Source organism: Drosophila ananassae, chromosome 2R (assembly GCF_017639315.1).
Source record: "Drosophila ananassae strain 14024-0371.13 chromosome 2R, ASM1763931v2, whole genome shotgun sequence".
NCBI classification, from domain to species: Eukaryota; Metazoa; Arthropoda; class Insecta; order Diptera; family Drosophilidae; genus Drosophila; species Drosophila ananassae.
Window position 1 is genome coordinate 10,725,605 of NC_057928.1, and position 27,664 is coordinate 10,753,268.

At 41.6% G+C, this 27,664-nt stretch overlaps 3 protein-coding genes and 1 long non-coding RNA gene across 4 annotated transcripts; 2 read left to right on the forward strand and 2 right to left on the reverse strand.

The window, feature by feature from the left end:
* Positions 1–32: 32 nt before the first annotated feature.
* Positions 33–27,664, reverse strand: LOC6493512 (bromodomain-containing protein DDB_G0280777). Its single transcript, XM_032453860.2, has 9 exons — positions 27,350–27,664; positions 9,669–10,223; positions 9,475–9,582; positions 7,036–7,114; positions 4,466–5,349; positions 2,506–2,643; positions 1,383–1,885; positions 1,143–1,328; positions 33–1,057 (listed from the first exon to the last, which is right to left on the reverse strand). The coding sequence occupies exons 2-9, from the start codon at positions 9,811–9,813 to the stop codon at positions 971–973; spliced, it is 2,130 nt and encodes a 709-aa protein (XP_032309751.1). The 5' UTR covers positions 9,814–10,223; positions 27,350–27,664; the 3' UTR covers positions 33–970.
* LOC123257111 lies at positions 1,897–2,804 on the forward strand. Its single transcript, XR_006507058.1, has 2 exons — positions 1,897–2,134; positions 2,185–2,804. It is a non-coding gene; the product is annotated as an uncharacterized LOC123257111 (long non-coding RNA).
* Positions 2,739–4,316, reverse strand: LOC6493513 (pinin). The gene is made up of 2 exons (XM_032453861.2): positions 3,710–4,316; positions 2,739–3,646 (listed from the first exon to the last, which is right to left on the reverse strand). Exons 1-2 carry the CDS (start codon positions 4,196–4,198, stop codon positions 2,825–2,827), a joined length of 1,311 nt encoding a protein of 436 aa, XP_032309752.1. The 5' UTR covers positions 4,199–4,316; the 3' UTR covers positions 2,739–2,824.
* On the forward strand, positions 16,973–18,397 carry LOC6506427 (ras-related protein Rac2). The gene has a single exon (XM_001957863.4). It carries the CDS (start codon positions 17,524–17,526, stop codon positions 18,100–18,102), a length of 579 nt encoding a protein of 192 aa, XP_001957899.1. The 5' UTR covers positions 16,973–17,523; the 3' UTR covers positions 18,103–18,397.

Sequence of the window (27,664 nt, forward strand, 5' to 3'; positions counted from 1 at the left end):
ACAAAAAAAGCGATTAAAACACTGAATTTAATATATTTCTGTATATATAATATATAGTATATTTGGTAATCTGGTTTGCATAATACATTCATTTGTTTTATACGCTTTAGATGGAGGACATTGAATTGAATGTTGTTACTGTTTACAAGTTATTTGCTTGGTAAGTACATAATAATACGTTTATTGATTATCCTATTTACATACGACGCTACTTTTGATATAGTTTATTACAGAGTACAGTTGCTATTAATTATTACGCATATTTGATTATGATTCTAGAACTTCTAGTATATCCGAATTTGTTTTTGAAACACCTGTTGTCACTATGCTACTTTTGATATACACTTTCGTGGTGTTTTTTCCGTTCTGTCACTATAATTTAATAATCTTCTCTCGTTCCATAAATTATATCGAAAATATTAAATTCGGTTAAAGCCGATTGCCGGGCGGGAAGTGCCTGGGCAGTAACAATGATCTTATAATTCCGTAATTTGTATCCATGTAATTGGTATTAACTATATACAAAGCTCGATTACCGTGTAATTCGCATCCTCCATGGACGATGACAGTTTAAGCTTCTCATAATTTTACCTATACGTTCACTTATGCAGTTTTTAAATTCAAAAACATTAATTTTAACCACTCTCGTTTCAAACGCTCAACCCAAAGGACATGCCTAACAACTCAAACCATAAACGGAAACACCAAAATTACACACTTTCAATTATTAATACATTACATGACTTTAATATGGCTTTAATATATAACTTTTTGTATATATTCGTAGCTCGTATGTCATATCTAGAGCTAGTTTAAAATGATATGTTTTCTGTAATTTACGTTATTCAATTTCCCATCTCCCTGGTTAGTTCCCCGCCAAGGTTAGTCTGTTATAAAAATACTGAAGAAATTGCACTTGTTTCGGATTGCGATCCCACAAGACCCCCACTTGACCCTCCTGGGCTTCGACCTATTGGGGGGCCAGGGCCAGGCCCAAGCCATTGGTCATCAGGCTCAAGGAGTTGGCAGTGGCTGAAGTAGTTGGTCCTGAAGTCTCCTGGAAGAAATGGAAACAATTATATGACATTAAATATAAATTTAAATAATAAATAAATACAAATATTTAAAATCTCCATACTCACAATGCTCAGAGTGCGCATAATGCAGGCCCTGGTGGCCGGCGGCTCGTCCGCCTCCAATCCTGGCGAGCTGCCCCTCGAGGACACGGATCCATTCAGCAGCTTCACATTCATCTCATCCGAGTGGTGCGTCTGCTGGGAGCTACTCGACATCCTTCCGTCCAAGGACAGATCATCCCGGTGCTGATCCTGCAAAGCAAACCATATAATACTTGCAGCTAACAGTATATATTAGTAACCCACATCCTTGGGACTGGCACTGGGACTGAACTTTATGTCCAGACTTTCCATGTCGCCATTTTCAACCGATCCTGATGCCACAATTCCTTCTGGCGACATGTGCCCATTGTTGTTGCTGACTTCCACATTGTTATTGTTGTTGTTGTTTGTGTTATTATTGTTGTTGCTAATCTTGTTATTGTTATTGTTATTGGGCTCCTTGTTGAGTGTTGACGAGACTGGCATCTGCTGTGTATTTGTGGCAGCCTCATCAGCAACAATCGTTGCATGTCCATTCTCCACGATGGCAGTTGCAATGCCAGTGTTGCTGCTGTTGATGTTGCTACTGTTGCAAGTGTTGCTGCTGCTGCTGTTGTTGCTGTTGCTGCTGCTGGTGGACGCCTCATCGCCCAGCTCGTAAATGTTAACCATGTGCGCGGCTTGTGCGTGGACCATCAAATCCCAGGGATTTCCGAACGCATCCTTGCAAACGGCGCACAGCAATTTGGCGCTTGATGGGGGCGTTTCTACACAGAAAAAATATAAGTATTAAAAATATAGTAAATGTATTAGTAAAAGGAGATTGTTTATAGAGATATCTATAAGCCAAAACTATAAAAAATATCTCTCATATAGAGCTAACTAAGTAGGCATCATCTTTTTACGTTTATTTTCTATTTTAGACTAATATTTAATAGCTTATTGTATTCTTCCCAGATCTTTAATATTACTATCAATTTAAATCCACTTTCCCCAGTGCATTTTCGTTTGGATGTGTGAGTGAAACATGCGAGAATTAATTAGTTATTTAAGTTGGAATTTGCAGAGGGCAGACGTTGGTTCCAGGACGCATAAATAACTCAATTTTAAATGCATTTACAAGCAGCCGCAGGCTCGGCCAAGGACATGAATTCACAGACATCCCCCTGCCGGGTAGGATAACCAGATGTTGCTGACTGTTGCAAGCAGGCCCAGGACTTACTCACTCACTCACCCAGGACCCGGAACTCATTCGCAAATGCGCCTAAGACAAACACTTTTGCCTTTAGCCGGGGCAAAAAGTGTTTAACAATCATAAATTAATTGCCAACAGACAAGCTGCCACAAGGCAGCACCCAGCCACGCCCACAACGCCCTCCACACTTACTTGCACTTGCCGCAAAGGCAACATCCTGGCACTTGCATGTGAACCTCAGTTTGCAATAACTTTTCTTGTGGTCCAATAACTCAGACAGCTCGCCAAAGCATTCCCGGCAATTGCCGCAGATTAATGTGTCCGGATTGCCTGAAAAAAGGGTAAAGAAATACGATTCATAAAAACTTTGAAAATTGAGTTAAAAAGGATTAATTTTATTATTAAAATAAGTGTTCGACTTAACATTTGCATAATAATATCTTAAACTATGATTTATTTAAAATATCCAATAAAAAAATATATTAATAGTATATTAATATAAAAATATTAATTAGAAATTCGGGGCAAAGGATCTATTAGCTCTGAAACTCGTAGGCCAGATTTTAAGCTCAGCTTCGAGCAGTTCACTCCTCTCCAAGACCCTTCGATGCGTGGGAGTCTCGTATTCCGGTTCATGTCTTCGCATCTTAGTGGAGCCCTGGACATTGGAGTCTTGATATTGAGTCTTGCTTTCGGCCCTCTTGGCCCGATATTTGAGCAAGTTGGCTATGGCATTGATCCGCAGATCAGGGTGAATCACATGCCGACCACTGCGACGAGGATTGGGCTGCAACAGCTTTGAGCCATCGATGTCATCGTTCTGGATGTTCAGCGAGAAACTAATCACATTGGCATTGGGTGACTTTGTGCAACAGGGCAGCTTTTTGGTTGTGGCTTTGGTGGACTTCTGGGTCGTGGCTTTGGTGGTCTTGGGGCTCGGAGCGCTGGTGGTCTTGGGAGCCACTGTCGTTTGCGCTTTCGTAGTGGCCTCCGTCTTCTCCCCGCTCTTGTTCTTTACGTCCACCGATACCGATTCCTGCGCACAGGTTTCTGTCACACATGCGGCAGTTGTGGTCTCCTCCTCACAGGCATTCTTGTTATCCCTCGCGTCCACCTTGGCGAAGGCCATGCCCTCGTGCAGTTGCTGCTGTAGCTGCTGCCGCTGGGAGAAAAACTCGGCCAGCTGCTTCAGCAACTCAAACTGCTCCTGCGTGGGCACTATCTCCTGGACCACTGGCTCCGGCTTCACCGCCGGAAGCGGCACAAACGGCGGCTGAAAGAGGTGGGGGGACGGGAATAGCTGGCTATAGCGATTCGATTTGTTCCCATTCATCTGCGAGTGAACAAGGGGTCTGTAAGCTACCGAAGATGACCTCAGATTGGCGATGTTTTCAACCTGAAAAATGTGCTGCGGCGACTGCTGGGACGGCTGCGGTGGCTGCTGTTGCGACTGCTGATGTTGCTGCTCCTGCGGCTGCTCGTGTGGCTGCTCCTGCGGCTGCCCCTGTGGCTGCAACTCGACGACTGGCTGCAGTTGCGAACCCTTCTCGCTTGTCTGCGGCGTGTACTTCAATCCCGCCACCGGAGAATCCATCTCCTGATTAGCAATAGCTCCGTAACCCCAGCCCTTTTTGGACAACAGGCTGCCCTTTAGGCTGAGCACTCCGTTGACATAGTCCACCGGCAAACGCTGTTGCATTCGGCTCGGCTCCAGCATCTGCAATGGATTCACTTGCTGCGGGGCTGACATTATCGACTGAAGCGGCGGTTGTTGCTGCGCAGGCTGCATCTGCGGGGTCTGTTGCTCCCCGCGAACACTACCCGGACTGACTGACATGGTTAGCAGGACAAAGAGAATCGGGCCAAGTGGCTCACGTTGACACATTTCTCATTTTCGGAGACCTTCTTGTCAGGCAGCAGCATTTTTGACAAGTTTCTAAAAGAAAACTTATCACGAAACTATATTTCTAGGTTTGTAGATTTAAGAATCTATCTACAAGGATATATCTGTTATATCTAAAAGGATGTATCTATAGATTTTCTTTTTTCACATTTCCTCTTTTCCTGGGACCATTAAATAATGCCACAAAACAGATTAAAATATCCCCCAGGACTCCCAAAATACACAGAATAAACTCGAGTCAATACTCACTGTAGACTTTGAATGGTCCCCAGTGCTGATGCAAAGTTAATTGCTCCTGTTGCTGCTGCTGCTGTTGATGTTGCTGCTGCTGATGTTGCTGTTGCTGCTGCTGCTGATGCTGTTGATGTTGCTGCATCAATTGGCTGTGCAATTGTAGTGGCGTTGCCGCCTGATGGGGCTGCGGTTGTTGTGGCGACAATGCCAGAGTCAACGGTTGTAGCAACGGTTGCTGCTGATGTTGATGTTGCTGTTGTTGCTGCTGCTGTTGCTGTTGCTGCTGCTGATGTTGCTGATGAGCGGCAGCAGCAGCGTAGTACGGCTCACCGAGCGTCGTTTGATTAGCAATTATAGCTGACTTTGCATTCTGCGGCGATGTCGTTGACTGGACAGCCACCACGTTACTCTTCAGTTGGAATCCGAACTGTTGCTGCTGCTGCTGCTGCTGTTGATGCGAATGCTGATGCTGCGAATGGGGGTGGTGGGTGGTAGCCAATGGCTCCTGTTTGTATTGCGGCCAGTGGAGGGATCCGGACCCCGCCGTCGTGGTCGCTGATAGCAGATTCTGCTGATGCAGCAGCAGCTGCTGTTGTGGCAACAAATTGGCCATCGCCGCCATGGCGACGGCAGCCACCTGCTGCTGTTGTTGCTGTTGGTGTTGCTGCTGCACCTGTGCCGCCTGCTGATGCTGGTGGACGGCAGCCGCTGCTGCTGCTGCCACCGCAGCCGCACTGTGATGGTGTTGGCCGTGCTGCTGTTGCTGCTGCACCGCCACTGCCAGACCGCCGCCGTTGGTCATAAGACGCTTTCGCTTCTTGGCCCGAACCGCGTTCGCGCCACCACCACCCCCTCCTCTCAGTAGAGTCGAGGAGCAGTAGCTGTCGTAGAAATAGTCCCTGCAAGGATACAAATTTAATAAGATTTTATGAAAAAAATTATAAAATATTTTAAATATTTTCTAAACACAATTTAAGTCCCAAATATCAAACAAATCCTTTCAAGATAAAAGATTAATTAAGAGTGTTATTTTAAATAAAAAGTATAATAACATGATCCTTAACCCCTGGGAGAAAAAACTTTCCCCAAACCACCTCTCATTAACTGGAAATGCACAGCCTGCCAACTGTTGCCTGTCCTTCCTCGTCGACCTGCCAGTCCTTCAGTCAGTCACTCATTTTCCTCCCTCCGACAGGACATCAATATGTCAATATTTGTTTAGGCTGCCATTTCTGCCGTTTGAATTGTCGTTTGGCAACCGTGTTTTTGGGCCTCCCGTCGGGCTGTGTCGCCAGTGATTGATACAAATGCCGAGGCCGGCCAGAAGCGAACCAATTGTGGTCAGCAGAGTATTTTGGAACGGGGGCGTGGCGCAACAATTGTGGCTTTTTCGGTCAGTTTGGCTCTATATGTGAAGGGATGAGTGGATGGCAGGATGGCTGCCATTTAATGGCAAACACGAGAGCACCTGGAAAACAAAAGGTTTGGGTACCAAGGTGTATGATCTGTAACATGTTTGCGTTTTAATTACAATCAAGTCGATGTCAGTTGGACTACCCTTACTCCCATCTCGACCTCTTTCCGGATGTCCTTTTTAAAGCCTCAACGCATTTCGGTTCGGCGTCATTAAGCTTAAATTAAATATTTCCACACGAGTGCCGAGTCTGGAGCTCAAGGCCCAAATAAATTGTGAACGTCGCTCAGTCATCATTAAGGCCGCGCCACGACAAAGACAAACAAGTGCACATGTCAGCGGCAGGACGACGGCAGGACATAATGGCATACATTGCAACTGTCACTCACAGGACACGGGGAACAGAGAGCTGCTAGCTGCGAACTGCGAACCGAGAAGTACGAACTGCGAACTGCCAGTTTGTTGACGCAGCACTCGAATACTCGCATTCATCTGACCCTTCCTTTCACCAAAAAAAATGTGCTGTATTTTAGTAATTTATAAAAATATGTAAAAATATTATTTGAATGTTTAGGAGAACATATCTTGGTGGTTTGCATTACTAAAAAATTCCACAAAGACAAATAAAAGTGATTTGTAGAATTTCAGACATTATATCTAATATATTAGAAATAACTATAATATTTAACTATAGTTTTATTAATAATAATGACTTAAAAAATTATAAAAACTATACAAATATATTATCCTTTATGAAGACATTTTTTTTCTGTGCATTAAAGTGGACAACTGGAGAAATGGAGACGAGAACTTGGCCCAAAAGTATTTCGGCTGCGAACAAAAAACCTGGCTAGCCGTTGACAGCCGAAATATTTTATGCCGGACGGGCGTTGAAACAAAGGGCGCCCCCATCGCCTGATGAATGGTTTCTTATTTATTTATTTATTTGTGCCACAGCCCCCTTGCTGCCCTCTGCTCTGACGAAAGCAAGGCAACCCACAGAGTCAAGCCGTTAAATGATATGTAAATAAAGTGTAAGTGAATGCCACATGGCGGCATTAAATCGACCAAAGTAAACTTTTAGATTAAATTAAAATGAGGCCCAAAAATTGAGCTTCCTTCCAGATGGAAGTCCACTTTGGAGGGCCTTAATCGAAAGGACAGAACTCACCAATCGTTTCCGGTCTTGCTAACATTCTGGCGTTTCCTTCCAATTTGATGGGCCTTCGGCTCAGCCACCATGTTGACATCTGCAATTTAGAATGTGGAATGGTAAGTTCTTAATAATAAAAGGCAATCTGCTTTTTAGGGAATCAAACAAATAAATACACCCAAATACAGGACTCTTTGAAGTCATTGTCTGAGGAGTGCAGAGGACAACAAAGCCGGAAAGACAATGGGCAGCCCTTTTGCATTTGGGGCTTCATTATTCCTTTTATTATGCAAATGAATGGACGACGAGCTGTGAGTGATTAAAAATGTTTTTTCTTCTACGTGCATGTCCATCGGCCAAATGCATTCCTCGAGTAACCCAATCTGGCTGCCCCCCAATCATTAATCTTAATAAAAATGCGCCAAAGCCAGAATATACATTGTCAGTTCTCGTTTGTGGATAAAAAACAATGGTGGATGGGTTAGTCGAAAGGATATTACACTTTAGATATATCCATTCCTTTTTAAATGAGTAATTATTTCATGTTTGAACCTTTTAAGATTCGTAAGAAAAATCATTTATTTTCTATATAAAGTAAATAAACTCATTTCTGAAAACTCTTTCTTTTTATTAAACTTCTTTAAAGAGTATACAAATACCCCCTATAAAAATCAAATCTGCATGTCGTCCTCCTTTGAAAAGGGTGCGACAGAGGCTGTTTTTTTTTTTGTACGGATATCTATCCAAAGGATGGCAAGGACTACAGGAAGGGATTCTCATTCGCAGCCCGTTCAGGCTGCTCGTTCATCATAATTCATGACAAAGTTTGAAGTGCGACGGCTACACCACCAAGGGAGGCGGCCTTCCAAGGCGGCAGGATAAGTTAAATTCGGAGGAAGGAAGATCCTGCGAATGTTCCCATAACTACAAATTGGTGGGCGATGGCGGAGAAAAAAAAAGAATTACAAAAATGTGGGCGTGATGGCTTTTCCAGCTGCTTTACTTCAGACTTGACTTTTTTGTTGTTCCTATTTTCCATTTTCCTCCACTCTGCTGTCCGACTGCTTGGCTGGCAGGCTATAATTAAGATTAAGGATAAAAGCTAAGAAGGATTTCCATCTCTTTATTTTTTTTATCCCACTGCAAAGCGGTTTAGCTGGCCAGGCCGCATTTCTCCGCGCTTCAAAGTCAATGGCGCGTAGCAATGAAATATTATGGCGACCACTCGACTCCTCTTCTCGTTTCTAATCAGTGGAATTAGCAATCCACATTCAACATTCTGCATTTGCATAAGCAGGCGGAGACTATGAAGTTTTTCTTATGATTTCCGTTGAATACTTTCCATTTTCCCCGCGGCGTACTGTGGTGGCTCGGCAAACGGCGGGGGCGTATGAATATGAAGTATCCGCCCTGTTGCCGCCAGCAGCCGGAAAAGCAAACGAAGAATCATCATCTTCATCAGCTGACACAGCGCGCTAAGTGCATTAAGTTGTTTCTCCACACGAGACATGCACTGTCAAAGAGTGCAGAGGGCACTGAGAGAAATATATAATAAAATGGAAAACATACAAAGCTTTTCTAACTAAACTTTTCAAGAAAAATATCTTAAGTCTTTCTTAGAGGTTTTTTTTGGGGATAATAATAATATTAATATGTATTTTAGTCTTTAGTCTAACCAATTAAATCTTCTACTATTTTTTCAAGTGCAACAATATAAAAGAATTTCTTCAAAGCAGTCAACCTGGCAGCTGCAACTGGCGTTGAATTATTTCATTAAACGCTGAAATTACCAAACAGTCGACTCTCGCCTGTCAGATAGTCAACAAAAACTAAAAAGGAAGAGACACACAGGCAGTCAGACAGTCAGACTACCGACTGCCGACTGCCTGGCATAACATTGAAATTTCATTAAAAGTATCGTGCCAGGATTTATGTCGGCCGCACTTTAAGTTTTTGCGGCCGGCAGCCGACTTCCGCCCGGCAAAATACTCAGACATTAGTCGACGGAGGGTGTCTAAGATATGGCCACTACACATGCCAGGCAGCAGGCTGGTGGCTCCTTCATTACAATTGCCCTACTATGTGCGCCAGGACATCCAATCCGCACCTTCAAATCCTCCAACTCGCCGTCTTTGTGGCTTTTTTAGCGCGTTTGTTCGATTTTAGTGCAACGCTTCCGCTGCCAGCGGCCATTAACCTGACGATCCTGGTCCCAAGCCGGCGGAGTACGTCGTAACTGGTGCTATCCATGGACATGCAACTGCAGAAAGGACGAGGGTTAAGGTCTGGAATGTCTATGCAAAGCAGTTCGCGGTGGGGAGTTTTAAAGCATACTTCTGGACAGATTTAAGGAACTTTTTTAAAGGAGTTAGGGACTATAGTTTATGACAATTATTTAAGCCCCTTAAATCAGTTAAAAACATAATAAATAAATAAATAAGTAATAAGTCCACTCACCTAAGGTCTGACTAAGGACCGTCTTTCCATCCTCTCCGTGGCAGGCATTGCGGGCATCGAACGGGTTGGTGAACTGCACAAAAGCATAGCCCTTATGCATGGATATGCCTGCGGGTACAGGAACAAGGAAACAGGACACGTGAGTAAACCGCTCTAAATGGAAAGGATGGCAGGGATGTGACAATATGACTTACCCGCCAGGCGGCCATAGATCTGAAACATGCGCTCCACGTCCGTTTTTGAGCATTGAAAGGTATTCAGATTGCCGACAAAGATGCGCGAGTTGACCGCCTGCGGATCCTGCGAGTTGGTCTGGTTGGACAGCTTTGACAGCTTCATGATGGCCGCAGGACCTTCCAAGGTTGTTGATGAGGGCAATGGAATGGGCACCGGCGCACCACCGGCGCACGTGTGTCCAAAGTACAAGAACGCAATCCTGGCGAAGGCAAATCCTGGCGAACGTCCTTATTGTCCTTACCGCTGATTTTGCTTTTTGCTCTTGTTGTTGCTATTGTCCTTTCTGGTGATTGTTGCCCGTTGATTGTTTTTGTGGATTAGACGGGGCTTTTGTTGAGGGCTTTGTTTGTGTACGCAGCTCCAGCAGCTTATTGCATTTGCAGTCGGATTTCGTCCTGCCAGCCCCTCTTGCCCCTCTAGTCGATGGAACCACCGCCGTCGCTGATTTTTCACTTTTTTAACGAATCCAAATCTGTGAGCCGCCGCAGATTGGCCAGTTTTCGTTGGAAAATCTGTAAAATAAAAGAAAAACGCACCGCATGCAATTCACAATAAATAAAAAACACATTCGCTTTTGTTCTTCAGTTCAGTTGTTGTTTGTCAACGGGCTTAAATATCAAATGGATATCATTGGGCGTATCGGTTGCTTTCAGCCTGTTTGTATTTCATTTATATGAGTATTCGAGTACATTCAGATAGGATACGTTGTTTTTGAGGATTTTTATCTTATGGCCAGGCAATTAAAATGCAAAAATGCCTCTATAATTGAAATCAACTTTTTCACCGGTTAATACTTTAATCTACTTAAAAGAAGGTTGAAAGTCGAAGGTCCTGTTTGAAATGAAATACTTTTTGATTAATGAAATGAGGTATTTAAGATCCTTTTTTATTTGTTTAATCTAAATACAAATTAAAGAGTCATCTGAAGGATTTCTACATAGCCAATTATTATAAATATATCCTATTACAACTCCTAAAACAACTACTTAATTGTTTTCCTTTATTAAATAATAAACAGATAACTAAGCGCACAGGATGCTTAAGGATATATCCTGTCGTCCTTTCATATTTATGTTCGTTTGCTTTTACTGGAAACATGTTTGAGCTTGTTATTAAATTAAATAACTTTCAAATGGCTTACACATACTCATACCAGAACATGCCCCGTTTGCCAGCCATTAGCCGCCTCTTTCCCCCGTCCCTTTATTCACAGGATACAGGACGAGAGCAGGGGGATATGGAAAAGAGGTGGCGAAGCAGCAACAACAAAGAAACTTTGCTTCCATGTAAGAGTGAAAAATTAAGCGTTTTTATTGCACACTCTGCCTGCCTCTCTTTCGCGCCAGGACCTCACCACCTACGTGGCAACATGTGTATGAAATGTATGCGGGTGTGTGGCTCCTTTGCATAGCGTGTGCGTGCAAGTGTGAGTGGGTGTGAGGTATTAAAATGTACAAAAGACGTGCATGAAATAAAAATAAAACATGCAGCAATAAAAGTAAAATACTCTTGTACTAGCAAATTGTTAATGTGATTTTTATGCAATCCCCATTCTATGGAATTTATTGCGAATTTATGGGCGCGTCAGATGGTGTTAATTGTGAAAGCTTTTACAGGACATCCCTGGAAGGATATAAGGAAGAATATCAAATTGTATACCCATTTTAGTTAATAGTTTAAAAGGGCTCTGAATAACCGCCATCACATTGTAGATGAATCCCATTGATCCGTATCTGTTGAGTTTCCCCATCAGTTTTATTAAAACCGCTTTCGCATTGTTTGGCATAAATCAAACAGAAAAAAAGCGTATAGCAGAAAAGGAGTCAGAAGGATTCAGATTCGGATGGAGAGTTGGGATATTCATGGCTTTGGGATGCATTGTGCGCCAGTTATGAGTGAAAGGCTCTTTATTTATTATAATGGCATTCCTGCCTGCCAGTCGTTGACTGTTCAGCAGTCGTCTGCCGGCTTCCCAGCTCCATTCATTCACCCATTCAGGCATTCATTCACCCATTCAACGGTTTCTATTTTTGTGTCGCATTGTCCTTGCAAATGAAGGAACAGCGCCGATGGCAACTACACAGGAAACAAATGCTAAAGATGTCTCGAGATGATATGTTTCAGAGCTGTAGGGATATAGAAATGACATCAAGCAGATGGAAATCAGTAGACATGGCTTATTTGCTTTTGAAAAAGCTCTTAAAAGCCTGGGAGAAAGTAGAGAAGGACTATATGATACCCGGTACTTCCCAAAAAAAATTATTCCTTTTTTATTTGTATAGAAAAAAGTGTCCACTTTTTGTAGAGAAAATTACCAGTGTACAAAAGCCGTCGAAAAAGTGTAACAATCTTTCCTCAACCGATACGGAATATCCTTTTGAATATGCAACATTTTTCGTGGCCTACTTTTCAGTGCTGACGACATTTTAATGAACAAAACTTTAATTAAAGCAATAACAAAACCGCCAAAGACTTTAAGCTTCTGCTGTCAACAGATGGCCAGGTCCTTCTGCTAAAGGATGTGTGAGTAAATAACACTTTTTGAGAGCCAGCAAGTGGTTAGTTAACTTGGCTTAATTATAATTAACTGCACTACCAACCACGACGACAGTCCAAGTTCAACCGCTAGAAATTGTGCAGGAAATTGCCGCAATTTTCTCTTCGCTACTAGGACTTCCCTTTCAAAGCCAGGAGAGTTGTTCTTAGGCCCAGGACAAAGGCTGTCTGGCACTGCAGTTTTATTTTCCAGACGCCTGGGCGTAAAAGTAAATTAAGACGCTTCGTGGCAAGTAAGTAAAAGTCGAAACCGGAAAAAAGTTCTAAATGCCAGCGCAGGAGAGTCTCTCCAGCCAGTCTCCCTTTTTAGAGGCACATGTGAGCTGAACTTTGTAATTGAGTGAGGAAAAGGCACACAAACATTGGAGAAAGAGTCAGGATAAGTCGGCTGGGAAATGCTCTGACAAGATGTTGTTCAAGATTTCTATAAGAAATAAACTTGGAATTTTAAAATATAGCTATTCTCTTTCCCCTTCCTTTCTTTCAAATTATATATAATTTTGTATCGATTACCCAAATCAAATCTCCTTTTCCAGTTAATAAACTCTTGTCCAAAATCCTTTAATTACTTTTGCCGCATCCGAAAGCCTAATTCCTCGTATTGTCTACGGCTTAAAGTCAACGACTTTGTGGACTACTTTCCCCCGTCATTTTGTTATTTTTTTCCTTATTTTCATTATTTTTATTTCATTTTCTCGTACTCTCTGGTTAAAGCGTTTTGATGGGACCTCGTCGTGCTATAAATAATTCAGAATGCCATTAAGCCAGAATGCCGGAGCTGTTGAAGAGTCAACGATGCGACGAGGTGACACTACTGGCCAGGATTATCGGAGGCGAGCGATCAAATGTCAAAGGACACATTTCAACACCACGCCTGTTGCTATTTACTGCCTACGAACCGAGGAGGGGTGGTGGCACATATCATCTTGTGTTTTCTTTTCCCATCTATACATATGTTTATATGGCGGGTAACTTTTCATTTCAAATTGCTTGGAGGGTTGAGGCTGTCAGGGACGGGGGCTACCCTAATAGCCCAGCGCAAAAAATGAATAGACGTCGTGGCCCATTGAAAGCCGAAAAGTCAACAAAGCTGGTACTGGAAAGAGGGATACGTTAGACCCCCACACCGATTCGTGCCAGATAGAGCGACAAATAACCCCAATTGAATGGGTTGGCAGGTCAGAAAAAAAAACGAAGAAAGAATGGGCCGTGGGGGCAGGAATGATGATGATGCCATGTGTGTATTGACAAGCCCGCAAACAACTTTATTCATAAGCAGTCAAACAGGACGAAGTCGGGCCAGGATATGGCAGACAACCAGACCCGCAGACGTGACCCCAGCCAAGCCAAACAGAATCCGAGAGACTTTGGCCAGGCATATGCAAACACTGTGAGAAATACTTTTAAAAAAGAACATAACATTTTAAAAAAATGTCTGTTTATGGCAAAAATATTAATTTAATTTTGGTTTTTGTCAAAATATATCCAAAATTCCCCGTTACTTCTTTAGGATTTATCTAAAAAGCATGTTTTGTACAAAAAACAGTAAATACTTTAAAAACACTCCTATTTTCTGAAAGTGTCTCAACATGTGCCCAGATATGACTTCACGTCTGCTGGCGATAACTCTACGGAGTTTATAGAGCTCGGACCAGACCTGACTCGAACAGGATCTTAATACCAGCAGCAGGACATGGAATTCATACTCCGAACAGGCTGCTGAGTTTAAAATTCCGCAAACGAACTCGAACATTGTCGATAAGCGGCGAACGTGTCATTATTGTTTGTTGTTAATTTTATAATAAAGTGCAAAAAAAAAAAAACAAGAGTTTAAAAAATAAAATAGAAGGGCAACAAATATTTTAATATATTTGTTTACAGACGTATTAAGTGCCAACTATTTGCATAAATAACAAGAAATTAATAACAAACACACGGCGCCATGGCAGCGGCCGCACAAAAGTTAATAATTGCCGCATGTCAACAGGCGGTGGTGCGGCGGCTGGAAGTGGGTTGGAAGTGGGTGGGAAGTGGGTTAAAATTGGGTGGAAAGTGGGCTGAAAGTGGGTGGAAAATTGGTTGCAAAATGCGCTTGACATGTGGCCCACATATATAAATGAAAAATATCCAAACAGAAATGGCGAAAAATGAAAACGGGTAAGGCTGAAGCTGGAAATAACATTTTATCACTTGACAGTAAATGCGTTTTATTGCGTTGCTCATTAAATAAATTAAATTTGCAAACGAACGCAGTGCCCGAATCGTGGAAAATCGAAAAAGTATTAAACAATTAATTCGGCAAGAAATGTTTCCCTTTAAGGGTAAAGAATAAAAACATGTTGATTGTTTCGATTTTAATTGCTCTTATTGAAAGCAGCAAGTATATTTTTGTGATTTTTAACGAAACTAGTTAACTGCTGCCAATTAAAATCATAATTATGGAAGTCCCAGTGGCTGCTACTACAATTTATTTTTTTGACCATTAAAATTCAAAAATAATTACTGTATTAAACTATACATTTTTAAAGTAATATGATATAGAAATTCATTGAGTTCTATATTATTTAAATATACTTTTATGAAAGTAACCCAATATATTTTGTTATGCAGCCCTAAATGCATGCCAAAAAGTATGCTATAGATTTTGTGAAACCCACCACTCGCTTCTAACCAACTGTTTTGAAATGTTTCATTTGTAAAAATAATATAATGCGATTTAAGGATATTATATGTATCCGCACTTCGCGCCGCATTAAAGTGTTGAATTTATTGTTATTGTAGCCTCGGTTCGCAGTTGCATTATTTGTTTTATTTGGCTCTTTTCGGTTCAGACTGCGGTTCTTTAGCCTGCATTCATTCATTATCGCCAGTCGCTATATATACCCATATGGCATATATGTATGGTTGTGCCGGAGTGAGTCCGTCTGGTGTGGCAATAAAAATGGCTTGAATATTTTTCAGTTTGTTATGCATTTCTCTGCCACTTGTGCAGCAACAACAATTATGAATAACTCGCTGTGCATAATGGCCTGCAACCTACTCCCATGTGTGTGTGAGTAAGTCCTGGATCGATTACAAGGGGTGTGAGTTATTGGAGGATATATATATCACTTCGGCAATTACGTGGCATGCCAGAGACCAGGAAAAAGGGAACTGAACTGACGTTGCGACAGTAATCAAATAATTGTTGCACTCGCTGTCATACGAATATCTCTTTTGCTTTAATTATTTGCACAGTTTTCCATTCTGTAATGGACACGTCGTAATAAGGATTTGCCAAGGATTACCACCAGGACTATTTATATTTCTCTTGGGTTATACTTGTTTGTATTTCCGCATTACTAATTAGTATCTACTTTATCCTTTAAAATATTAAAAAAAAAAAATAATAATATAAACCCAATTGAAATTGAAACCCAAATCGAATGATTCACCCTCGTATTCACAAAAACAGAAACATTTATTCCACTTGAACGGACTTCATTGGCAATTTAATTGTTGCAGATTTTTTTACAATAAATTCCATTATGGACTTTTTGAAAATGTTTATTATTGAAATTCGCCAACAGGCCTTTAGGCCTTTGTATTTTGCATTCAGATTGCTGAAGAGCACATTTAGTGGCGTCTATTTAATTATCCAATTACAGAGGCGCGAGAAATTAACTTAAATGGTCAGAATATTCGCCATCGTCAGCGCTTTAAACAGGAACTGGTTCGAATGGGGCGTGGAGATGGGCCGGAAGCCAAAAACCTAAACACAAACGGCTGGATTTTCGGGCTATCACTTTTTGGCTGAATGCGGATGCGAATTGGGTTCTGTTTTTCGGTTTTATGTTGTCGATATTTTGCACTGTTTGCTGGGTTTGTTATTCCTGTTGCCTTCGGTTTTTGGTTTTTTGGTTTTCGCCAACGCACACACATTTTTGTGGTTTACTCCATTTAACCATTGTGTTAGGGATAGAATTTAATATTTGTAAATTTCAAAAAATCATAAAATAGTATTTAATCTCATTCATTCATAGTTTTAAAAATATATCTTTTTAAGCCATTATTTGTACAACTGGTCTGGTGAAAATCGGTCCGAGCAAGAAACAACACCAGGGAAATTCATGGAAAATCAGCGTTCAAATATAGAAAAATCTCTACAAAAACGACCAAAGCAAGGTCAGGTAAAGAGAGCGCTCTCCGACTATATCTTTCTCTATATATTTCTTTGGATCTCTTTCGATTGCTAACGTCACCAGCTGGGGACCGGATGACTCATTACAAGTGCCGTGCCTAATATTCCGAGAGTGTAGTGTAGCACTTAATGGCTCTCGCTCTCTCTCCATGATCGTTGTGTGGGACAGAGTTTGTGCGATTTACTTGGAGAGAGAGCGCCATGGCGGAGTGTGTTGGTGTGAGAGAGTATCTGTGTGAGAGTGGCCCTCATACTGAAAAAAAACAAGTAAATTGGATATGGCTGAGGGACTGGACTATTTTTGTACCCTTTAGTCACCGAATCTTTAAGATACAAAATATAAGAAAAATATATTCTTATTTTCTTAAATATATTTTAATTAAGAAAGAAACTTATAATATTTTTAATTCTGTGCAGAGACTGTTGCCCTCTCAGAGTGAGAAAGATATCTTTCCACATATTAGAGTGAACCTAATATACCCCTTGTATCTTCAAGTACCAGGTATTATAAGAGCACAAGCTACAACTGCCAACGGCAGCAGATATTTCCTTCACTAGTCGCGAAGATTTCACAGCGTTTGGGCGTGAGTTTCGTATCTGCTCTGGCAATCTGCAACAATCTTTAAATGCGGGCTCAATTAATTTGTAAAAAATAATAGAACTGGAGAAACGCGTTGCACAGTTCTGACCCAAAAGCCACAAAATCAAGTCAAAAGAACTCTTCAAAACAAAAAACTAAACTCCAACTGCAATTTCCATTGCTCTCTGTGTAGGTGCGAATATCTTTGTATCTCTGTGTGTGTATTGGTGCGTGAGCAAATTATTGTATAATCGCCAAAAACAAAATTTAAGAAAAATAAAAATAAAAGTCTTGAGACGCCAACGCCAACGCCATTGCCACTACCACTGCCACTGCCCATAAAAAGCAAGAACAACAAAATTAAAAACAATTTCGGAGAATAAATGTAAAACATCTGGAACTACTGGACTAATTGCAATAAAATCTAAACACACCTGCGGATATATCGAAAATATCTAAATACCTTGAGGTCCGTAACAAACTACACATAACAGCCATGCAAGCCATCAAGTGTGTGGTCGTCGGAGACGGAGCGGTGGGTAAGACCTGCCTGCTGATCAGTTACACGACCAACGCCTTTCCCGGAGAGTACATACCCACTGTGTTCGATAACTACTCGGCCAACGTGATGGTGGATGCCAAGCCCATCAATCTGGGCCTCTGGGATACCGCCGGCCAGGAGGACTACGACAGGCTGCGACCTCTCTCCTATCCCCAGACGGATGTCTTCCTCATCTGCTTCTCGCTGGTGAATCCGGCCTCCTTCGAGAACGTCCGGGCCAAGTGGTTCCCCGAGGTGCGTCACCACTGTCCCAGTGTCCCGATCATCCTGGTCGGCACTAAGTTGGATCTGCGCGACGACAAGGCCACGATCGAGAAGCTGAAGGACAAGAAGCTCACCCCCATCACCTATCCCCAGGGACTGGCGATGGCCAAGGAGATCGCCGCCGTCAAGTATCTGGAGTGCTCGGCGCTGACCCAGAAGGGCCTCAAGACGGTGTTCGATGAGGCCATCAGATCGGTATTGTGTCCGGTGGTCCGCAGCCCCCGGAGGCACAAGTGCACTTTGCTCTAAGACCTGACCTCTGACCCGAAAGCCGAAAGCCAAGCAAGAAGATCATTTAACGCTGGAGAACAAAGCGCAAAAATGTCGATTCTGTGCGAAAAAATTTCATATTCATTCGCTTTGTTGGACTTACAGTTATGATTAGTGTGAGCGGGAGAGTGTGTGTGTGTGCGTAAGTGTATGAGTGTGTGAGTGTTTGAGTGACTGGGTGTGTGTGTGAGTGGGGGTATGAGTGTGAATGAGGGAGCGTATTTTTGTTTTTATTGTCAGCTTTATGTGGGGGAGCAGCTTACAGCAGCAGCAGCAGAAGAAAAAACAACAACATCAATCAGAGAGCGCATCCAAAAGGGAGCGGAAAACGGTAGGGGGAGAGAGGTCTCTAGGGGGGGCCAGAACATGCATATACACTTGAAAAAATGATTTGAAACTTATCAGAACTTATTATTAGAGTTTATTATTATATTGTGGCAATTGAACGCTTCAAATCATGACGAATCTGGTTAAACCAATATTCCTCAAAAGCCTTTTAAAAACTATTATCTTAAATCCTTTTTTCCGCTCTGTATGCACATATTTTGGCCTCACGCTGAAGGAACTTGGCCAGCAGAATGTATGACAAATCAAATATAATTAATTGTAAATAAATCTAGACGATTTAGAACCTTCAGCGCCCCCAATACAGTCATAGAACCGGCACTACCTGATCCCCAACCCGAACCCGATAGCTCTTATCTAGGCGGGGGAGTAAAGGCCATAGCGAAAAAAAAAAAGAAAATAGAGCCCCACCTATGGCCAATATCTGAACAATCTGAGGGGGATTTTGTGCGAATGCCAATGGGTAACAGAAATAATAAATACTTTCATTTATGCTTTATATAATTATACCATAGATAAGTGTGAGTGTGTGTGCCTGTCTGATCAATGGTCTTCCCACTCAAATGCATTTGCCTGGTCTTGATTTAATGTATACTAAATGCACAATTAGCCTCTACTTTGGTGTTAACTTATATACTGATATTTATGTTTACAAAATGCATTCACTTTGCCAAATTGTTTTCACTGCAGAAATGAATACTTTTATTTATATTAACACATAATTTACCAATAAAGAGTGTAATGTTAATCAACAACAAAATAAACGTTTGTAAAAAGCTAAAAAGAACCGGGTTTCAAATGAATTATTATCTAACGAAGTGCATTTCCCGCCACCGCCGTCGATGGAAATTTATGGTCCTAATGAAAATTATGACTTTATGGTCGGTGGAGAGTTGGGGGAAGTGGAGTTGGATGATGGTGTAAGTGGGGATTGGGGTTTCAGATATTTCAGAGATTGCATAAATCCCATACGGCTTTGCATACTTTTTGGCGAGCGACGCAAATTCAACACTCGGCCGGGACTTTAATCTTATCTTCTGCCGCATTTGTCACAACAATTTTGATAATTATTTCCGATTGCCGGACAGACTACCGGAAGTTCTGATCCCCAACCATTCTGATGTTGACTAAGCAATTTGCCAGACCACCATCATATTTTTATTCCTTCATGGTTTATGGTTCTGTTCAGAGCTCTATCTATACTTCGATTGTCGTAATGAGAGCCAGCTCAGGTGATTGATTGGCCAGGAATATGGTGAGGGGCAGGTGCACCGAGAGAAAAGGTCATGGATTTTTGCCTTTTCCTCTTTTGATATGTTAGAGTTTCGGTGGCAAGTGTATTTCAGTGGCTCGTTAGTGGACTGTCCACTCTGGGGCTCTGTGTGAATTTGACAAATAATTACATAAGACTACCTGCTGTGCGAATTGTGTTCAACCACCCACCGCCCTCCCTCACGCACAATTCAATGCCATCCGGCCGGACTGATGGATGTATTCTGCCTCCCCTTTTTGGACCCAGGGGTTGTGTTGTATTTTTTTTTGGTGGGTTGTCTGTGACGCGACGAATCGCATAATTGACCCACATTTTAAACAAACGCCTCAGCCAGCTATCAAAATAGAGAGGAAGGAACAGAGAGCCGTAAAGTCAACTTAATTAGCATAAACATTCGGCTAGAATCTAGCACTATTCCCGAGAACATGCACCTTTGGCACTCGAACGCGTTGAAGAAGAGGAGGCAGCCTCCGTCGAGTGACGACGCGTTGACAGGCGTGGAATTTATGAAACATTGTTGCAGTTGCAATTACCCTACCACATTGTAGCTGTGAGGTGTAAGTTAACAAATAATTACAAAAATTAAATAAAATATGCAATAGTTTTGCAGGAATTTCTAATGGTTTAGTTTTTTGTTTAAGCAGAAATCTTAATAATCATTTTCTTTGTTCTTTTAAGACACTTTGAAGAATAAAAAAAGAATAAAATTCCTAAGAATTTGAGATTTCAATATCATTATTCCAATTCAACCAATAAAAGTAATAGGTTTGATCAAACAAATTCAGATATCACTTGAATTTTCATTTTATTTGAATCTCTACAGCCTCCAACCTCCTCTTCCCTTAAACTAAAATCTATTAACTCCACTAGATTACTCCCTAATACACCCACTAACCCCTTTTCAGAACAAAAACCGAAAAAGGACAACTACTGATCGATGCAAATCCAGTGACAAGTGTCGCATAATCAGGGCCCCCTGCCAAATGTAAATGCAAATGGCCAAAATGCTAAATTTATGCACTGCATGCGTGAAATTAAAAGGTTCCCCGGCGGACTTTGCCTCCGCCTCTGGTCCTCCGCCAATTGGACGCTCCAGTCCGTGGCATCCACATTTGGGGGCACGCACAATTTGGCAACTTTCATGTGGTTAACAATTTGGCTAAATCAATTATACGCACAGCGCACAGCGCGAACTCGAGTATTTTGCGATTCTATTTCTTTTTCGCCGGGTTTTTGATTCGAACAGATTTTCAGCTTAATTGGGAAATTTCCAGGGAAAATGTTGAGGCCATGGGAAAAGCCGAAAAATTTAATACGAAAATTTTACTAAACTGAAAGCAGCGGAATAAATTCCTAGCTGGCCACAAATTTCATAGCAAATGCCAATAAAATACGCTCTGACGGAAAAATTCCATGCCACATAAGAAAATGGTAAATACAGGTGAGATGCCCTGGCCTCTAGGGGCGGGAGGAAAGGTTAAAAATATTTTCACACTTCCGTTGGGGTTTTCGGGAGGGATGGATGCGCCACCTGAACCTGTGCGATGCCTGCCGACAGGATATGACAAGCCATCCTACCGCACCGTCCCGGAATCATCTCAAAATATATTTTCAGAGCAACTTCCTGTCAGGACATATTGCAAATTATGATGCGAAAACTGGCGGCGGGTCGGATGGCAAACATATTCAAAATTCCGGTTAGAAAAATTCATTTTTGTGTATTATTTTTTATAAAAAAATAATATAAAATTTAAGTTGGCATTTATTATTTTAAGTCATAATTTTGCATTAAGAGGTGGATCACAACGGAACGGCTCACGATATACGCCGAATACAAACAAAAGTTTGAGGACACAATTGATATGGATGGCCAGCAACCAGGACATGGCCAGGACACTGGAGAGAGGCGGCCAGCTTGTGGCGTAGCCAATATCCGTTGCAAGGATAACGCACACACTCGCCGACGTGTGTATCTTTCCTTGGTCTTGTTATTGATAATCTTTGTCATGGTCCGATGTGAGCATCGACAGCAGCTAACAAAAAGCAAGGACTTGCAGGACAGCAGGATACACAGAGAGTTTATAATATTTTTTGTTTAAAAAACATAAATTAGGCAATAAAAATTAATTTATAAAAGAAGGATTACAAGAAATGAGTTTTTATTCTGAACTAAATCTAAAAAATCTATCCTTTATCTTCCATTTATTTTTTCTTGTGTATATACTAGCCACAGGACTCGCACCCAGGACCCTGCCGGCGGAGTAATGAACTGCGGCAGGTCCAGACAGGCGACAGGCCTTGTTTGTCCCGCCGATCGATGTTGCCGTGCGGATGGCGTATGGAGGCGACTCCCTCAGAGTCGAGTGTATTAAAAACAAAGTCACAATGTGGCGTAGCGGCGATGTGTGTCCTGCATCCTTGCTGGCTGCAATGAACAGGCACGTTGTGCGAAAGTTTTCCACAATTAGGGGGGCTGATGCCCAACTCACCGCCCCATAGCAAGCAATAAAAAAGTTTAAAGTTGCGTTTAAATATGCATTTCATAATTCAAGATCTCGCTCCATGATTCCAGTCAGTGTCGACAGCAACACGTTTCCGCCATTTTGTTGGATGTCTGGCAACTTGTTGCACACTGCATTTGAATAGATGAGGTGAGGGGTGGAGGAGGTATGTGGCAGATAGGGGATGGGTTTTGGGAAATGTTGACATCCCGAACACGTTGAAATTTCCGCCAGACTTGCCAGTTCGACGCTCGAATTGCAGGTGTGCATTCTGCGTTTGCGTTTTTGAGTGTGATTGTCTGTGAGGCTTTTCATTTTCAATTAAACACAATTACACGTCCAACTGTCAGCTTTCAGTTAATAATGAATACTGCATAGTGCACACACAAAAATTCAACCCGGGCCAAAATCGTTGCTGGCCCATGACGAATAGTTGGCCACGATGGGGGCCACTTAGAATCGCCCCAGGTAGATTTTTCACAATTTTCTGGCGGCTTCACTCTATTTTTGAACGCCTCCCCCATGGCGGCTGTAACACAGTTCAAAGATTCTCAACCATATTCTGTTTTCCTATTTATGTTTGGCTCTTTAAAAATATATAAACATAATACAGCCCAGTCACCGTCTGTATTTACATTCGCATTAAATAAATGTTGGCCCAAAAGATATATTTTTCGCAGCTAAAATCGAATCAAATGAAATCTAATGAATTTACTTTTTAATATGATTTCCCCCACCATAAATATATCCATTTTCTAGAGCAGGCCTCTACGCAAAATTATTCACTTTCGGTGCAGATTGACATTAATTGTTCGAATTGAGGCGTATACGCCTGGTCGGACGCCGGAATTCTTATAAATTTTATTCCGATCAGAGAGAATTCCATTTGGAAATTATGTTTCCAATGACCTGGGAGGTATATCACTTTGTGGAAACGGAAATTACGGTGAAGGGTTGAAGTCTTTACGGAAACTGTAAAGATTTGCAACAAATCAGGGGGGAAGTCAAAACATTTTTCACTGAAAAGGATCTATAAGTTTCAACCACCAAGCTCTTAAATTATTCAAAAATCTTGCATTTGACATAAACTTCGGCGCCCTAACTGATGTCTCTAAGGACACTTTATCAAGGCTCGCGAGGCTCAAACAATTGTGGCAAATGGAGCTCAGCGACTAAGTGGTTTTATTTTAAATCTTTCACGTTTTACGAGCAGAAAAGGAAAGCGTGAAATCCTGCTGCCTTATGACAACAAGTTGCCTCCTTTTTTTGAAAAAAAAACTCCACAGTCGCGACAAGTTGTAAGCGGAATAATTTGTTTTTTCTGTTTTTCAGCTTTATTCTTTTTTTTTTGTGCAACTCAATTGTTTGGTAAATGTCAGTCTTCATTTGTCAGCTACATTCCAAGCTGGCTTAAGTGGCTTCGTTGTCAGCCGGAGGAGTTTATTGCTTTGCAGGATATAGATACAGATTTTAAACAAACCGATGTGCATCATGGGAGTCTTTAATAGCCATTAGTCTCACCATTTTTTCCTTCCATGTAACATCCACTCTTGATGGACGTTTTAAATTGCAATTGAAATTGAAAAAGTGCCTGCCTGGCACGCCACGTTCCATCCATGTCGATTGTTCTTGGGTGCGGCTAATACGGATCCTATAAATATTTATTATTCCTTTTCAAGGACTAATTCTGATTAATTTATCAATCGATTTGCCGACGAGCCTTGACACGAAACGTCAGATTCTGGATTTATGGCCCAACATTACGAGCTGCCTCGCTAATTATTTCGCTGAGTTTCGCCTTGAGTGAGTGACTCCCTCAGATATTCTACTCTCCCCCTATTGTCTTGGCAGTGACTCAAGCTGGAATCAATAAAATCCCGTGGCACATGAAACCAAACACGTTAGCCCGAAAAACAAAAGCCTCCAAAGGTGCATGGCATCTGAAATCAAAAAAAGCAAAAGCCAAAAAGCGGCTGAAAGTGAATTTCACGCCATTGGCCATAACGATTTTCCGGCAGGAAGGCATCAATCGGATTGGAAAATACTTTGTTCTGCCAACTTATTTATGACCCCCACTGCGTATGCGTAATATTTTAGTGGTTTATTGCCTGACGAAGCAGGTTCTTATAGGTATTTCTTGAAACCAAGGCACTTAATTACATTTACGACTATTTCTTCAGTAGCTATTAATTCATTAAACAAATTTATTAAACTAAAGCCTTATATTGAAAGTGGAAGACTTCTATTAAGGACAGAGTTTAATATTTATTTAAAATTTCTATTCTCTTTGGATAAACTAACAGCACACAGCTGTTACTGGAAGTTGTCCCACAAAGGAATGCTAATCAAATGGGAAGCCGGAGCAATGAAATTATCGACCTGCTGGGGTAAACCAAATCGAATTCAGATTCTGCACCATACTATGGGGCATGGGGTATTCGTTTCCGTGTTCGTGCCACCTAAGCTCTAATTGAACTCTTTTACTTTCAGCTCTAATTGAGCCCGTTTACTTTCAGCCCGCTTCCTCGTTTCAGCCAAGTGGAGCATGCAAATTCCGTCCCACTCCAGACCACTCCAAATCCGACCCAATCCCGACCGAACAGACGACCTTGCAGGGTATGTGCTGGGGAGTGAGCCATCTTGGTTGGCTCACACCTCAATTGGCCATTCGGTGTTACATTAACCCACAATGCACAGCTCATAAATTAGGAGGCATCTCAACGGCCCGACTGCGAATTGCAGTTGCAGATGCAGAGCCCCAAGGCAGATGGCTTTAATATGCCCGGAATTTTCCGCTGCCCCTCAATAAACACAGAATTTGATTCGAAATTCCGAATGTTTTGCGGTTTTCGGCTGTTTAGATGAAAAGTTAATACCTTTGATGCGTCAGGTGGAAAAATTGCCAAAGAATCAGACAGAGGGAGGATTTTTGTTTCCTATTCCACAATAAACCCCTTCTTTTCAGTGTAACTTTCGAAGAAAATCTGTACCCCTTGGGTGTCGATGACAAAGCTGTTGAAATTTTTATAATATTTTTACAATTTTGGCGGGGCACGTTCGATGAAATTGAAGGAGCACACGTTGGAACTGAGCTAAGTGGAACTACTCGCATAAATTAGGATCGCGTAAATAAACACCGATCGAGATGAATCAGTTCGGCACATGTGACTTGTGAGGCAATCGAAAGTTGGAGCAATTAAAACGCTATAAAGTTTTTCACACACCGATCGCCGATCGCCGGAACATAAACTGAGCGTATGCTGCAATAGAAATTCATCTGGAGGATAATAAACTACAGAGACTGTATATTTTGTTGAGCCATCGTCACCTGCAACGGGCCAAGGACAACGCGTTAGCCAACTTACTAAATCTATCAATTTATTTATAATTTGAGGCAATCGGATGTGTGAAAATGTCCATGGATTTGCCATAAAAAATATATAGCCTACTGTAAGGCGTCCTGAGCCACGTTTAGTTAACTTTCCCCTCAGATCCAAACTATTCCGGGTGCGGCACCAAAAACCAAAAAAATGTAATAGCAAAAAATGTAATAAATGTTGGGATTTTGGGCCCAAAAACAGGCCATAAAAGTTTCACTGCCTCTTACCATATTTTCGGTTCTGGCCGTGTGTCGAACAAAATGTTAACATGTTGACTATTGCATTGAGAATTTGGACGGCGGGTGTGCCCGTAAATCAGACAATCGACTGTAAACCGCAACCAAACATTAACCCCCAGGATAGCCCGGGATACGACAGGACCTCCCATCCGTTTTCCGAAGAATCGGGCGTTTTGCGGTTTGTCGGCCCGTAATATGATTTAACTGGCGGTTTGCATTTGTTTTGATTACCAAATCCGATTTGCGGTCTACCAGGCCATAATCATTTCCAAAAAAAATGTTTGGCTTTATTTTTTAGATAGTTTTTTTTGGAAATTATTTAGAAAGCTATTTTTTTAAAGAGCTTTCAAGTTAGGCCGAAAACTTTCTTTATTCTGTCACTTGATTTAATAATTTGTGTAGCAATATTTAAAGTTCTTAATCTCTACAATTTCTAGTTGAACTTTTTCATATCCGGTTGGAAAATAACCCCTTTATTCTATTCTCTATTTTGCTCATTTATCTCTCCACTTAGCCGGCCTGCTATTATTATGCTGTTATTTATATTTCAGCGCGAAATTCGTTCTGGCCTCCGAATTGTTGCACAATTTTGTTGCTTTTTTCAGTGTTGTAGTCGTTTTTGTGTCATCAAACATGTTGCGTGTCTTGCCGCCGTGTGCAATTTAACCGACGACAGGGCCATAAGGGGGGCTCCAACTGCAAAACTTTTCGCCACGTAAATGATTTGTTTTGTCAATTATTTTGTTAGCCAACATGCAACACAGAGGGGAGTCGAAAGTTTCGGTCTCAGTCTCAGTCCCAGTCTCAGCTGATAACATCAAAACAAATATAACCCCCAGGGGGGAGATATAGTCCACCCGATTTTTAATTGAGAGGCGTGGTCGGGCAAATTGCATCTAGATCCGGGAATCTAGATAAAATAAACAAACAGATCGCGACCCAGGAGTTGACTGAAGGAAGTTGAAAATCATTTCATTAACTGCTGGATCGGGCCATCTGTGAAGAGGAGAGTGAAGCCACTTGCATAAATATTTATGGCACTCTTTGGCCAGCTGATTATTTATCGCCATAGTCGTAGCCCTGACGCAAATTAAAAAATAAAACACATGTGCAACACTCCGGGTCTTGTGCTGTCGTTGTCATGTTCTCGATTTTCAAATTAAAATTAATGCACATTTGTTTTGTGTGCGGTTAAAAAAAAATACGAAACTCTATAGAAAAAAATTGAAAAGCTGAGTTATCCGAGAATTTCATGGAGGAGATAAAAAAAAAACAGAGAAAAATCTGTATCTGAACAATTGAGTGATGGATGAGTTGGCAATGGCCTCTTGCCGCCTCACTCCCATTTGGAATATGTTTCGCCAGTATTTTTGGGGTTTTTTGTTTTTATGCCTCATCTTAATTAACATGCGCGACGGTTTCGGTTCTTTTCTTTTTGGTACTGACATATTTTTAGGCTCTGACGTTAGAGAGTTCTTGTATAATTACCTTGGACACAGCTGGAATTGAATGTTGCACTTTCAAACTCTCACTGGATCACTTTTAATCTATTTAATTTGTTTTTTATACGCTAATTTATGTGGCTAATGATGAGCAATTTCCCAATTCATTGCACTAAATTTGTGGCACTAATTGCACTTAGCCGCAATCGCGATAACTCAAAATAACACACACGCGCCCGCCACTCGACGAGATATTCAAAATATTCAAATTATTTTCAGTTTCCTAGACCTTTTTTTGAACGAAAAAACTTAGAGAGCGTTTATGACCGTTTCAGCGTGTGGGCCGTTGCCAACTGAATCG